The following is a 15,118-nucleotide window of genomic DNA, read 5'->3' as shown; positions in this document are numbered from 1 at the left end:
CTCCTTTCAGTATTTTCTTGGCTGTCTGAATGGATATCCCAAGTACCCACAGATTTTTATCTCTTACTGAAATTGTGAAATGTTGGACAGAGTATTGTAGTTTGCTGTTAATTATAAAGAATTTGTTATAGCACATTCAAGCAGTTATTTATTTTTTAATCCTGATGCCATTTCTTACACAGCAGCAATAAATTGATTTTGATATACTTCATAAAATATTACTTTAGCATATCTATGTACAACAATAATAGAAAAACAAATGTGTTTTACCTCCCCTTCTCGGATGACGATATCTTTTTGCTTCCCATTTTCAATTATCTTTAAACACATGTCTCCTTTCACTTGGTAAAAAAGCTGAAGGAATAGGAAAATAGCAATAGGTCAACTGCTTCAAAACATTCTGTACTTCATATTCTGTTTTTAAAGGATGTATCTACGAATACATTCAATCTGTTTGCAAATACTTATAGCTTTTTTTTCTAACAATACATAATAGACTTCCAACCTTCATTGCTTTTGAAAATTTTCTGAAATATGTATTATTTCCATTATCCGCATACATATGACAGTCTGTACAAGAGATCTGTAATTGCTTGAAGAGCTCTTCCACAAACACAGTGGAACCCTGCTCTACTGTCTTTAATCCTGGGGATTACACTTTGTAGGGCCAGGTCTTTATGGTTGAGACATCTGTTAATTGTACTGCATATAAAGCTTCATTTCTGTTGTTTTTCAGCTCAGATGCATCAGGGTCTTCACTTTTACATTCAGTCAGATTAAGTGCCCCTTTTCCAAAAATGCTTCAGATATGCATGTCCATTTTTTTTTTTTCTTTTAACAGAGCTTTCTCACGTGGGAATAATTGCTCATTTAGAAGCTGTTCTGCTTTATTTCTGTGGTCACTCTGAAGCCCTGCAACAGCTGCTCCTCATCCTACTGTGTGTGTAAAAGGATTATGTTCTAAGCTTACATAAGGACAGGGCTACTGAACCTGTAATTCTGCCTTCAGTGACCTTTCCACGGTTCTGTTTTCAGAGTAGCTTTGTGAGGGCTCGGAGGTGCTAAGATCTGGCCTTGTGCTTCATGGAAGAGCTGTGCTATGATCTGTAAGCAGGTCTGTCGTTGACCTGGAATAATGGGCACATTTCTACTTGTACTGTATGATGATGGGCAATAATACTTCAAAAAGTCAACTTTACCTTTCTCATTCTGCCTCTCTGCCCAATCTCTATATACTTTTCATATTCTGTCTGCTGTAGCTAGAAACCAAGCAGACTAATACATATAGTTGCTGAAATTCAGGTTAAAATTGCCTGAAATCTGACTCAAAGTTAGAACTACAGTGGAAATTATTTTATCTGTAGTTATTCACAATAATTTTAGCAAAATGGAAATAAAGCGCTCATGAAATATAAATAAGAGAAAGAAGAAATCACCCAAGTATTACGAAAACCCTGAAACAAACCTTTTCCATTAGAACAGCTTAATCAAATTTTTAAATCAGTTTTTTTTCTGAAACAGTTTTTGATATATTGATTGATATATGTCTGAAAATCCAAGGAACACACTTATGAACATAAGAATAAATACACTACCAAGGGAATGAAACAGTAGGGAGAACTGAAGATGCACTGGAAAAAAAGCTCATGCTGAGAGCTCTTACATGAGTGGAAAGCTCACCTTTTGCCAAGGAGATCACCATGGCTAAATTAAACTCGTCTAGATGGCCATATTGCCAGGTTACTTATCCTCATTGCACTCCATTTCCCGGTGTTCTTTTGAAATCATTTTCTTGCATGTTACTGAATGACTGTAAAAATGCAATATTAGCCCTCATTGCAGAGCGTGTCAGGCTCCTTGTACAACATAGTCATTTGGGTGGAGAAATGATCTCTCCTCCATTTCAAAAAAGACCCATCTTATCTAAGAATATAAGGTTCTGATGGATCATCACACAGGCCATTGGTAATATGGCACCGGCAATGCAGAAATTGAAAGATCTTTTTGGAAATGATGACTTTTGGAGTGGTATCTTCCCTATAGCTACTGAGGGAACTGTTTCTAAATGCTTGCACAGATGTTGATGATGCAAAGAACAACAGGAGGAGAGTTTTGTGCTGCTTGTGAGTACAAATTGCATGGATAAGCATCTTTCTGGTAATGGAAGGCTGAGGAGTGGAAAGGAGCCTTTCAGCTCAACAGTAGAGCATTGCAGTCACAAGAAAAGATTCTTGACACAGCACTGAATTTTGAATTAAAAGAATTATTTTGTAGTGGGAAAGGAGGAGGGAGGTGGGCTATGCATTGTTCCATTGTCAATAATTTTTTTTTTTATGTCTGAACTTATATACTACCTACCATTGTAAATTATGGTCTATTCTTCAAAATTTTTTTTTTCTTTGAATAATGTCTGAGTGCTTTAGGCTTCCATAAATCATCTGATGTCACTGTGATGCATTAAAGTGGCAGTAATTACTGAATCTACTGATGCCCTTATATTATACCCTGAACTTTTATTGAAGAAACTGTCAAATGTTTAACATCTCTGTGAGTTATAGTCCATGCCTGTTTCATAGAACAGTTTGCCAATATAGTATTATACTGTCATTTTATTGGGACTTTTTTCTTTTTTTTTCTTTTTTTTTTCCTTTTTCCTTTTTTTTTCCTTTTTCCTTTTTTCCTCAGTGCTGACCAAGCTTTGCATTCCGGGCAAATATAAGCTCTTCCTACATATCCCTCCCCCCACCACCCCCCCCCCCCCCCAAAAAAAGACACATGAATAATGAAGTAGTGGTGTGTGTGCATGTGCTTGATTGTGCTTCAAACTGGATAGCATTGTGTCAAACTGTGATGAGAGGCAGCAGGATCAGTGCTGAATTTGTCTGGTTTGCACAGTCCAAGTACAATACAAGATGTGCTCTAGGTGATCCTGCTCGGCAGGGGGGTGATGATGATCTTCAGAGGCCTCTTCCAACCTCAGCCATTCTGTGATTCTGTTTTATGCTCAGTAGTTCAGTGTATGGCTTGCTAATTTAGATCCACATTTGATATCAAACTCTGCCTAGATATAGTAGCCCAGAGCTCTGTGAGCGCTCTTGTGGCTGACAATTTATTCATGGGCCTCTAAAGAAATCTGCAGTTTGCAGTATACTTTGATCACTGATTTTGAAAGTGGAATTTAGGCTTGCTTAGCCACTTCTGGGATGAGGTTCTGACTTGGCGTATCCTGGTTTGCATTGCATGTCAGATTGTTAAGTACTAAATTAATATGAAGAGCAAATCAAATTCTGATGTGGGAGTAAAGTCTGGGTGTTCTCCAGACTTCAGCAGTGACTGATCTATATGAGCATAGAAAAACAATTTTCTCCCTTACTCATCACAAGGCTTTTCAGCCATCAGAAGTCTGGAAGGCAAACAGATGAGGAAGGCAGAGCAAACTGTTTGTTTTTTCTCTGCTCATTTACATGTCACCTGTGAAACATGAATACTAGCCAAGACTCATTCCAACAATTTTATGCAGCAAACATATTTCTGAAGACACAGTCTCTTTCTGATGCAAAGGGATCATCACTCTTTTTGCTTTCTAATATGAGCTTTGCTTCTTATTAAAATATTCAGAGTTTTCACCAGATAAATGTGTTTTTAAAATATAAGGAGCAAAAAGATCTCGCTTGCTTTGCTGAGACTCGTGTTCTCAATTTTACTCGGGAGATAAGCACTGCAATACCACCTACTGGAACGATCATTCTAGCCACTTTCCTGCTCCTTAGACATCCATTATCCCCATACAATCTAAAGGGAGAATGCAGTTGCTCGGGGAGTTTCTCCAAAGCATGCTGCCTGGAGAGCAGCATAAGCTAGAAGAAGGGGTCAGGCTTCATTTAAGCAGATTTGTCAGAAACTGGAGCCAAATCCTACTTGTGGTGTGTATGTGAGGAGGAGAAAAAGAGAAATCGAAGCTCAGGCTAGGAAGTGCAGACGAGCTGTGACAGATACGACTTGAAATTTTTATTGCTTTTCAGAGCACAACAACTGTATCCCAAACAGAAAGTGTAAATATGCTATAAGAAGCTGAAGGGATTGTCCAAGGTGATCAGAGGAGAGGGGTTTTCTGTTCTGAAAATCCTCTGCAGGAGTGCAGTGTTAGGGCTCTGACCTGTGGGGCTGCATCAGTTTGTAGCTGGCTGCATACACTGGAAACAAACTAGATGCCACGAGCAGAAACTTCAGGCACTCATGCCACAATGAGAAGCAGGGCTTTGAACACCAAGTGCAGTGTTGTGCCAATGCAATTGTGTTGCAGGTGGTAGACGAAAGGCTGATTTGAATTTCTCTGCATGGAACTGCGCTGTTATATGTAGACTCAACATCAGGTGTGAGGAGAATCTGAATTGTTATGAAAGTAAAGGCAGCTATTGGAGATTTGTTACGTTTAAGTGGTGGACTGAAATGGGTAAAGAGATGGGAGCCTAACTACTTTTCTGATCCTAGATTTAGCAGATCTCACCTTCCCCCAAAGCAGCCCACACTGTGCAATAAATAAAATCTGAAACTGATTTTACTACAGTTAAGCTTTGTTATGATCATGGTTTTTATGTGTCATTAATGTCCTTTGAAACAAACAGTTCCCTTCATCTTTCACTTACTGTATAAATTCCCAGAAATAATGTGAATAAGGTAAAAGAATAGCTTTTCCCCTACTAAGGCTTTGCAAGTAAGCAAAAATGCAGTAAATACACCGTGAATTTTGGGAGCTGTGTGAACACCTTAACTCTTCACGTCACAAATGCTATTGTATGATGAAAAGTTCAAGAGACCAAGTTATGTCCATGACCGGAACCTGAAAAACACCTATGACCCTCAGCCACGAGGGGCCGAGCATTGTCAGGACTGCCCTACAATCTTCCCATACAAGCTTTTCATTAGTACTTCATGAAAGGTTTGTATAAAAACTTACAAGACTAGATATGTATATATAGCACAATCTATTTAGTGCATATTAAGAAAGTCTTGTCCGTGTAACTATACAAATGTTTTCTCACAGCATTTTGCTGTTTTAACAGAAGATGTATGTCCTAAAGCAAATACAGGAAAAAGGATGAATATGTCATAGTGGTAAATTCAAGCCAAAGAATGTGACTGGCTTATCTCTTGTAAGGTGCAGCTAAATTTTGCCATTTATAAAATCTGTCTGATAGAAAACAATGTCCTGGGTATGAGACAGTACTTCTCTGCAGAAGGCTGGCAAATAAGTAGTGCATGGAAAATTAGAAGGAGCGAGATATCAAGCTCTACATATTTAGGAAACCCCTGATAAGCAGGAAAAAATTTGTGTGAGACTGGGTACTGTTTTAGTCTCCATGGATTCCAAATCAAATCTCCAGACCCTCTCATAATTAGCCATCAGAACCGATTTTCCTGATACACCTGCACACTAAAGGTGCCAGCAGAGAACAGCTCAGGAAGAGGAGGATGCTCCTAAAACCTCATCTCTGCATGTGAACTGCTTCCTGTTGTGAACTGCAGGCTGACAGCACACGTGCCATAGGACACAATATAAGCTGTGTCTGATAACAGGCACAAAATCATGCCTGAACAAATACAAACAATCCTAAAGTTAACTTTCTTTTCTAAACCATTTTTTTGAGGGTATCAGAATACTAGTAGAACAGTATCAGCTACATTTGCGAAGAGGACTGTGAGTTTTTGCATTCATGATTTGGTTAACAGTATGCCTCTATTTTGGGTTTCAAATTATCACTCAGAACTATAAAGGACCTGTTTTGAATGTTTGGGTTTTTCTTCTTTTCTTGTTTGTTTTTGTTTTTAATCCCAAATCCTATTTAGGAATATGCCCTTTTACTAGGAAACTCTCTCACAATTTTTAAATGAAAAATATAAATTTAAAGGATTAATTAGATCACAGGAAGGTGCATACGTATCTGGTAAAATACAACATGGGACTGTACTGCATCTATGTGAAATCGGGCAAAATTGGCCCATCTGATATTGCAAATTCTCCTATGTTCCGGGGGCACAAATGGGATCCATGACGGGAATTTTACATTCCATTCATTATCACTAAGTAATTGTTGAAAAATTGCTATGTAAAAGAAAATTTTAGTTACTAATACATCTTCAATCTAGATGAATTAGCAATGATTTACTTATGCACATTGATATATATTATGACTTCACATATATGTCTAAATTTTATGCTGTTGGAAAGTCATAAGTCACCCTTATTAAAAGTTGGTCAAATTCTCCAATACATGAGCATCTTGAAGAAAAAAAAAAAAAAAAACCTCATGTAAATGATATTCATCTGACTTTTGTTTTATGGGAAGAAGAAAAGACAAATTTTTAAAATGCAACAGGATAGAAACTGGTCAGGGACCACGGACAATCTAGCATAAACTGGGAGATGCAGAGAGAAACAAGATCATAAAAAAGAGAAATAAATATATCGTATTTATATACCTCATAGTTGGAAGGTATCCCTACCCGTGGGAGGGAGGTTGGAACTAGGTGATCTTTAAGGTCCCTTTCAACACAAACCAGTCTGTGATTCTGTGATATTTAATACTTTAGTGCAGACTGTTATTTCAGTTAAACCTTAGCTTTTTTTTTTTTTTCCTGTTTTGCTCTTAGTATATGCCTATTGCACATTCTTCAGAGCACGAAAATAAGTTAATTGTATAAAAACAATTTTGTTACGTTGCAGGAAAAAATTATTTGGACTCATTCATTTCCATACCTACCTTTAGTTTATGCTTGGTAGAAACTTAATGTCACTGACCTTAACAAAATTCACTTTGTTAAATCTAACATATAATGCTAAAAACATGCTAAATAGATATGATATTCTTTTCAGTGCTTTCTGAGCAGTCATGCTACAGATGTGGTTAATCCTTTCCCAAGGACGCAATTGTGTTGACAAAACCACACTTTGTTTTCCCCAACTAAGTATCTCTGGAATTTCCTTGTCAAATACGTGCTGGATGCTAAATTCCTCTGGTCAGTGACAACTGCTTTGTACTGCGCTGCCCTGAGGTCTGCCCTCCATGCTTTCCACCCTAAGGGACCTGCTGGCATGGTACAGCTGACGAAAGGGGATATCCTGAGCGTGGTGGGTAGCCTGGTGCCTTACCAGACATGGCTGTGCCCACAGGCAAGGGCAGGCGGTGAGACCCATGTTACAATTTTGATAGGTTTCTACCTTTTCTTCCTATATTCTGCACTTGGCCCAACAACTTCTCACAACTCAAAGCTTTGAGTTGGATGGCTTTGTTTCGATACAGATGTCAGAGAGGGGGACTGATTTGAAAAATATGGAGAGATTCTATTCTCATAGAACCATTGGATATCCTGAGTTGGAAGGGACCCACAAGGATCATGGAAACCAACTCATGGGTCCCCAAAGGACCACCCAGAGCTTTGTCTGAGAGCTTTGTCCAAATAGTTCTTGAACTCTGGTAGGCTTAGGGCTGTGACCACTGCCCTGGGGAGCCTGTCCCAGTGCCCGACCACCCTCTGGGTGCAGAACCTTTCCCTAACCCCCAGCCTGACCCTCCCCTGTCCCAGCTCCATGCCGTTCCCTCGGGTCCTGTCGCTGTCCCCAGAGAGCAGAGCTCAGCGCCTGCCCCTCCGCTCCCCTCTGAGGGAGCTGCAGGCCGCCATGAGGCCTCCCCTCAGCCTGCTCTGCTCTGGGCTGAACAAACCAAGGGACCTCAGTTGTCCCTCATACGTCTTCCCCTCTAGGCCTTTCATCACCTTTATAGCCCTCCTTTGGACACTCTCTAACAGTTTTATGTCCTTCTTATATTGTGGGGCCCAAAACTGCACTTAGTGCTTGAGGTGAGGCCGCACCAGCACAGAGCAGAGTGGGACAATCCCTTCCCTGGACTGGCTGGCAGTGCTGTGCCTGATGCACCCCAGAGTACGGTTGGTTCTCCTGGCTGCCGGAGGACACGCTGCTGGCTCATATTCAACATGACATCAGTTAGAACCCACAGATCTCTTTCTTTGGGAAAAGAGGATATTCCGCAGGATATTCTTTATCCTTCAAAATATGAATGAAAGTAGAAAATGCTGTTATCTTTCACAGAGTCCACTGGCTTGAAATTATTATTTTTTTCTGAAAATAATATTGATTTTTGAATTTCAAAATTATTTTTGAAATATAAACTGATACTCTGTAACAAAATATCACTTTAAAAATATTCTTACCTTTCTAAAGTTTCATTCCAAAATATTGACGTGACACATTTTGATGTGTAAAAGTAGTTTCTCTCGTTTCCTGTTGGAAATGAACTATAGCAAAATAGATCTGATCTCATCATGTAGTTTGTTTAAAAGGAAATGAACAGATGGTTTATGGTTCAGGTGCATAATTCTGCTCAAGTCTTTGAATAGATCTAGTAAGTACAACACCACTGAGCCTGGCATTGCTAGGCTTCTGTAGCTTCAAATGTAGCTGCATTCTAACCATACAGATCAATTAAAACAACCTATAGGTTACCTCTTCTCCTTCTTCAATATGATAATCCTTCCTTTCATTTGGTCCTCCAACAAACATCACATTCAATTGATGTCGATGCCTAGAAAAGAAAAGTGACAATTTAAAGCTACCTCTATACGTGGTGTCCCTTATTTCATGGATAATTTTTTTTTTTAATGCTTTGACTACAGCGAGTCAATGAAAAAATAGCAAGTGACAAGTAGTAACCAGAATGAGAGAAAAGACCTAGATGCATCTTCCTGCTCTGCCACTGGCCTGCTGGATGACCTGAGGCCATCTACTTCCCACCTGGTGTTTCGGTTCCTCCAGCTGTGAAAAGGGAACCAAGATACTTACCAACAGTGGAAAGAGCTTTGAACTGTAAAGACAAAGAATGATATGTAAGAGACAGGAAAAACAGGAAAAATGCTGTCTCAATGTGATTTGATTAATTCAGGATTCTGTAAAGGTAAATCTCTTTTTAAGCTTAATAAGGGTAAAATCATACTTGGTTCCCAGTGGCAGAATTACTAGAGATTCTGATGGTAGGAATTATCAGCTAATTTCTCTTCTATTTATATCAGTTTTGCTGAGGTGGAACAACATTACAATGGTTTCTTTGTGGCTGTGGTTGATTCAGAAAAAAGAGATTCAGGTCCTTTATCTTAATTCTGTCCCTTGTAAGAGCCTCAGCGAGCTCTTTTCTCAGCTGTCACAAAGAATAGATAGAACCCCAATTATCTATCAGTACGCGTATATTAATAAAGAGGTAAGGTAGCAGTTTTCCATTTCCTATGTGTGGGGGGAAAAAAAAAACACACTATAAACCAGAATTGTTAACTGTGATTCGAAATTTATCCTTAAGCTCTCTTTGACGTGTGAGCTGAAGGGTGTTGACCTCTGCTTTTCAATGAGGAAATACTTGAGCTAACTGGAGATCCTAGTAATACAGAACCAGCAGGAATGTGCTCCCCTGCAATTCAGGACAGAAATACGTGCCTCTGTGTCAGCACTTCAAAGCTTTAATTGAGAGAAACCAAACTATTCTGAATTGCTGAACATATCTATTTGATCTGGTACTTATATCATGCTTACTTTGAAAAGAAGTTAAATTATAAAGAACACAACAGTAAGGATTAGTAAAGCAGAAATAACAATTGTGACAAACCATTCCTTGATCAAATTAAAATCTAAAGAATTAAATTAGATTACAATACTTAAATTTACTATTCTTACCATAGGAACTTGTACACATTACAGCTCCTGGCTTCATGCCAATATCTTAAAATAAGGAACTGAAATCAGAACTGACTGTATCAGGCAGATTTAATCCTTGTTTTCAAGGACATGCTGAAATACTTCTGTATTAATGAACCCTTTTACTAGAGAAGGGTAGGAAGACCAAAATAGTAAAAACGTAGCTAATTATTCATGAAATAAATTCAAATCAACTCTGAAGAATAAGAGAAATATGATCTATGTGCATCTTGTAGCCTACTTTTAAGATTAATTTTTACAGAAACCCATTGAATTTGATTTAAATGATTAATTTTATTAGTTTGATAATTAAAAGGGAAACTATTGCTCTCAAAACCATTGTTCCTTAACATTTTTTTAAAACTGTTTGGCAAATCTAACATTAATTCTGGTACCCTATGGATTTAGCTGGGTTTTGCATAATAAACTGGCAACAATGGGTTAATTCTTGCTATCATTAAGAATTATATAATGGCACTATCAAAAAACTCTAACTATTAAGTACAAGCAGGAATTCAACGAGGTTTGTTTGTCCACACTGCTAAATAAAGTTGTCCAGTTAATATAATTGCATTGAAATAAGAAAAATCATAAGAAAGAAAAGGAGGTTCAGCTAAGACCGTCTGGGAGATAGTTAATGCGGTTTCAGTATCGTAAAGGTTACAGGAGTGTGGAAATTACTTGATTGCATTATTTTTAGAATGAGCTGCAAATCAATGGCCTATTAAGTTTTACATACTCTTATATTTTTCTTCCTAATCACATAAAGAAAATATGACCAGCAGGCAACCTTTTGAAAATGTCTTAAGACCACGAAGAATGAGATACTCCATGACTGTAATGAGGTCTCCTTACCTCCTTACGGTAAATATCATATTCTGAACTCAAAGAAAAGCTTTAAAAGTGCCTTAGCAACCCTGTAAAAATCAGCTATCGCAAGGGTTCTGATTTTGCGCTAATTGTTCCTTGAGGTTAAAAAGTATTTAAGCTTGCAAGACAGTGTAATTAAAATATATATAATTAAATTGTAGCTCTTACATCACATTGTTTTCTTGACTCTGGCAAAACTCTAAGCAGATGAAGATTCACGAACTGAGGTTTTGTTTTGAAATCCCATATAGGTATATAAACTTTTGATCATCACAATTGTATGGAACATAACTGAATAAAAGTCTGAAAGCTGTAACAAATTTATAGATGGGAAGTCCTACTGATACACTGTAAGACCTAGATTTTAACCTTTAATTCTCTTTTGAAACTTGGGATCATAAGTTACTTAATTTTTTTAAGGTGTTTGCCTTCTTGCGGTGTAGAAGGCAGTGAGAAGATTTCTTTATACATCTGCTCTCAGCACATAAAGTATCATAGCCTTTGAAAACAATCTTGGAAATTTATTAGTCACATCTTGGAAAATTGCCTAAAGCTTTTTTGGAAAATCCTAAAAAAAATGTAGATATCACTAGGAGCAGGTGGTGAGAAACTCAGAATCTATATAGTACATGGCTTTTCTCTCCTCCTCCACAGGCTGAAGCTTCAATGGAGAAATTGATATGTATATATTTTTTTAATCTATGCAAACTTTATCATGAAAAAAATGTTCCTTGTTTCACTCTAGCTTCTTGCAGTGTTTATGGGGGAGACTCATCAACACCAACTACTTAGGGATACGTGTAACTTTCTGACCACTGATAGACCTCATATTCCAGAGTTACTTCAGAATTACACAGAGCTGCTGGTAGGCTGTGCAGAATAGTGCAGTAATAACAAAAAGGTTAATCCTACTGATGAAGAATGAAAAAATGAATATTTCACATGCTCTAAAATACTAAAGCTTTACCACTATCATTGGTAAGCTTTAGAAATAGCTATGCTTTTATGCTTCCTAAATCCATTCCCAAAATGAAATAAATGAAAGCACTTGTAAAAAGACATTTTCTTCTCTTTCCCACTGTGAAACTATTGCAGTGATTCAAGTTTCATAATTTCTCATTTAGAACATAAACTGTAGTTTCAACAGAGACATCTTGCTAAGGATGTACCTCTTACCTTATTTTTGTCTTGCAACCATTACTTTGAAAAGCAAACTCTTGCAGCTTTGAATGGAAATTAATATCACTGCCACTGCTACAGTAGTGCCCAATCAGCTTTTGATTAGAAGTAGCAGTGCAGGGTAGGGGCAACAGGCACATTCTTTGCTTTTTGTAGTCGTTAAAATTCAAATGCAAGAAAAATAAATATAGAAGAGCAAAAACACCTGCTTTTTATGTTCTTCATAAAACTCAGTCTTCTGTAATTTCTTGTATATTACCCTTTCTTATGAAAACCTTTATACAGAGGCAGTGTTGGACTAAATGTATTGTCCTCAAGTTCACTGATAAAAGAAATCCTTGGTAACATGACCAGAATGTGCCACACATTGGACCGCTTACACTGCAACTTGTTCATGGGCTTTGACGCTGGCAATATGCATACTGTAAACCTGCATAATACACACACTTTTTTCTTATATTAGCTGTATAATTATTCAGGATACAGTTCAGAGCTCCAAGTTGTCAGTCAGTGCCCCGAAATGTTGCCTTTTCAGCCTCATGCTGAACAGAGTATCATACCCTGCCCTGACAGCTCTGAAATGCCCTGGAAACCTGCTTTTTCAGCCCTGTTCCCCTTCGATTCTCCTTATCTTCATGTGATATATCCTGTCAGTTTTGATTGCTCCTGCAGATTCAGCTCCTCTGCAATATTGGAATGACCCTTAGCAGCTCTAGCAGCTGTTCCAGGTTGTAATATAGTAGCATGAATCTATTTGCTAAATCTTACAGTCTATGGATGCAATGCCATCTCCTCAGATTTCTATGAGGTTATTGTCAAAGGGCATGACACAAAGTCCCTTAGCAGCCTAATTGCCTACAAGAGACTTTGAATTGAGGCAGACATATTGAAACTGATCTTCACAGCTTCTGCAGAGTTACCACAAAAAGATTTCAGTTACTTCCTGTCCTTCAAAACTGCGGTATGACTGGCTGTAGCCTGAGAGGAACTACGGTTCCTTACTAGTCTTTACCATGTATGCATTTTAGCAGCTTCCTCTGGTAGCTAAGAATATTTATATATCTAAGAACAAAATTAAAACAAAACCTTCATTTACTCACATAAGTTTATTGCACACAGGAGGTAAAAAGGCTGCCTTGTTTTCTTCTATCCATTTTCTGACATTTACCAGAAGCTCCATGGTCCACCAGCTATGAAACTTCTGATGAAGATGGAGTTTGCCTAGTGCTCGCTCCGTGAGCAAGCTACATGTGACTCCATCCCCCCAGTTCAGGGATTGGTTGGTAGAAGAGGTGTCTTCAGGCTTGAGTGTCAAAGGGGACAGGTCCATCGGCCAAAGGTCACTTTGCAAAGAGTGCTGGTGCTCCAGCAGCTTAGCTAATAATTGACCAGTGTTTCTAAAAAAAAAATTATTTTTTTTCTTTAATTATTTTCATTTTCATCTGAGACTCATACTGCCCACAAGAGGTTGCTTCCTTCTCTTTACTGCATCAGCTGCAGTAACTTTCTCTCAACAGAAACTGCCTTGCTACATACGGTGATGAAAACTTGGACACTTAATATAGAAAGCTAAATGCAGGTTGAGAGCCATTGCTCAAAGTTTAGTTACATGTATACAATATAGATAAAATGTATTTTTATACATACTTAAATATCTACGTGTTTCGGGCATGATAATAGAGTCCTATTTCCTTTTCCCACCTTCCCTCAACCTTGTTAGGCTGAATGATTGAGGTTGTGATTGAAAATACCGGGAACTACTTCTGCCAAATAACAAAAATAAAGATGTCTCCTGTATTTGTAAGACCAAAAGCAGTTGTTCATAAATGATCTTTTTAATTTGTCTTACTCTTTGCCAGGGTTGTGGCAGGCCTTGTTGGAGAGCTGAATGTGATTCTTTGATGACCTTTGGGAAAATGCAGCATGCTGTCATCAAATTAGCAGGCAAAGAAGAAATGGAGAATTATCAGGCATTCCTGGTCTGTATTAGGCTTTATTCCTTCACTGGTTTCTTTTCCATGTCTATGGAGTTTCTAACAGATTGATCACTGCTCCCCCCTCCCCCTTCACTTTTAATAAACAAATCTATAAACATTTATTTTCAAACTTGGAATACATGAAAAGGGTGGTTGACAAAAAAAAAAATGTCATTATTAAATGTGAGAGTTTTTCAGTTGCTCTTTATATAGCTTAGTCTTCTGACTACATCTATACTGTGCTTAGTGTGTCAGTGTGCATGGGTATAAGAGTATCTTATGATTTGTTTAGAAGTGAGCTGTACAGCCGCTGTGACTTGTGCATATGGGCTGTGTAGCTTCTGGATTGATGAGTCAGGATGCTGGAATGGTATAAACTTGGGAGTTCTTTAGCTTGTACCATTGTAACTTTCCTATGGGTGGGGAAAAAAAAAAGGTGACGGAATGTGAGTTGAAACTAATATTGTACTTTTCTTTCAGTAAGTGTGAGGGTGACTTTCTGCTTTACTTTCATCTCTATGACTTCTTTGCAATTTAATTTAAACTCCTTACATAATTGATCCAAAAAACTCCATTCATTTTGGGATACAAAAATCCACATGAGGATTACAGTTCTGCTATATTAGTACAATCATAATGGTATTGGCAATACTTTTCTCTGATATAAGCCCAGAGTATGTATTATTTCACTCAATTATAAATAATAATAAAAAATGTAACATTATTAATTTAGCACATGAAATTTCTACTATCAAAATGACTGTGGTGAGACATCACTGTGTAGCAAAGTCATTAGGCCTGGTTTTGGACCTACAGACAGGAACATTTTGGTGCTTTTTGCACTGTAGGCTGATGGCATGCTATTTAGCTATGAAGGAAAGCAATTTTCCATTTAAAATGCTTTCACTGAGAGGATTGTGACCCAGCCAGAACTGAAGACTCTCTTAATGACAATGGTTTTGTAAAGCTCTACCTCATTGTTAGTTACAGGTATTGAAGAGCAGGACTCCATTTGTCAGGCCTAAAAACCAAGAGGTTGTACAGATTCACAGCAGGAAAAAAACAAAGGTCCTGGACTTGATAGAGCTGATATTAATGCACAAGTTTTAACTGCAGGGTTATTCTGTCTCAAACTCTTACTTTCATCGCTAGTCTCTGCTCTTTTCCCCACTAGGCAGAATACAAGGTGCTATTACCTGCAGAGAAAACTGTCTCAGTCACAGGCTGATAAATCCATTTTTATGGCTAAAGTGAGGTATGGGGGGGAAGAAAAAAAATATAGCTAGAACTATGCAGGGAGGGCACCAATGAAGTTCACTTATAAAATCCACCATTA

General features: G+C 37.9%; 1 protein-coding gene across 2 annotated transcripts in view; it reads right to left on the bottom strand.

The window, feature by feature from the left end:
- The window catches only part of HAAO (3-hydroxyanthranilate 3,4-dioxygenase), a 35,270-nt gene extending 22,119 nt beyond the window's left edge, over positions 1 to 13,151 (bottom strand). For both annotated transcript variants that reach the window (XR_014581537.1, XM_083828836.1), the window contains exons 1-3: positions 12,907 to 13,151; positions 8,522 to 8,600; positions 271 to 354 (exon numbers count right to left, since the gene is read on the bottom strand). Coding sequence is in view for 1 of the 2 variants with exons in the window: in XM_083828836.1 (XP_083684962.1) it covers positions 271 to 354; positions 8,522 to 8,600; positions 12,907 to 13,136 (393 nt within the window). In the remaining variant the exon portion in view is untranslated. The remainder of the gene's footprint in view (positions 1 to 270; positions 355 to 8,521; positions 8,601 to 12,906) is intronic.
- Positions 13,152 to 15,118: the final 1,967 nt, after the last annotated feature.

The sequence above is a fragment of the Anser anser genome (genome assembly GCF_964211835.1).
Source record: "Anser anser genome assembly, chromosome: 3".
Taxonomy (NCBI): domain Eukaryota; kingdom Metazoa; phylum Chordata; class Aves; order Anseriformes; family Anatidae; genus Anser; species Anser anser.
Note: the sequence above shows the minus strand (reverse complement) of the source record. Positions and strands in the feature narration are given on the sequence as shown.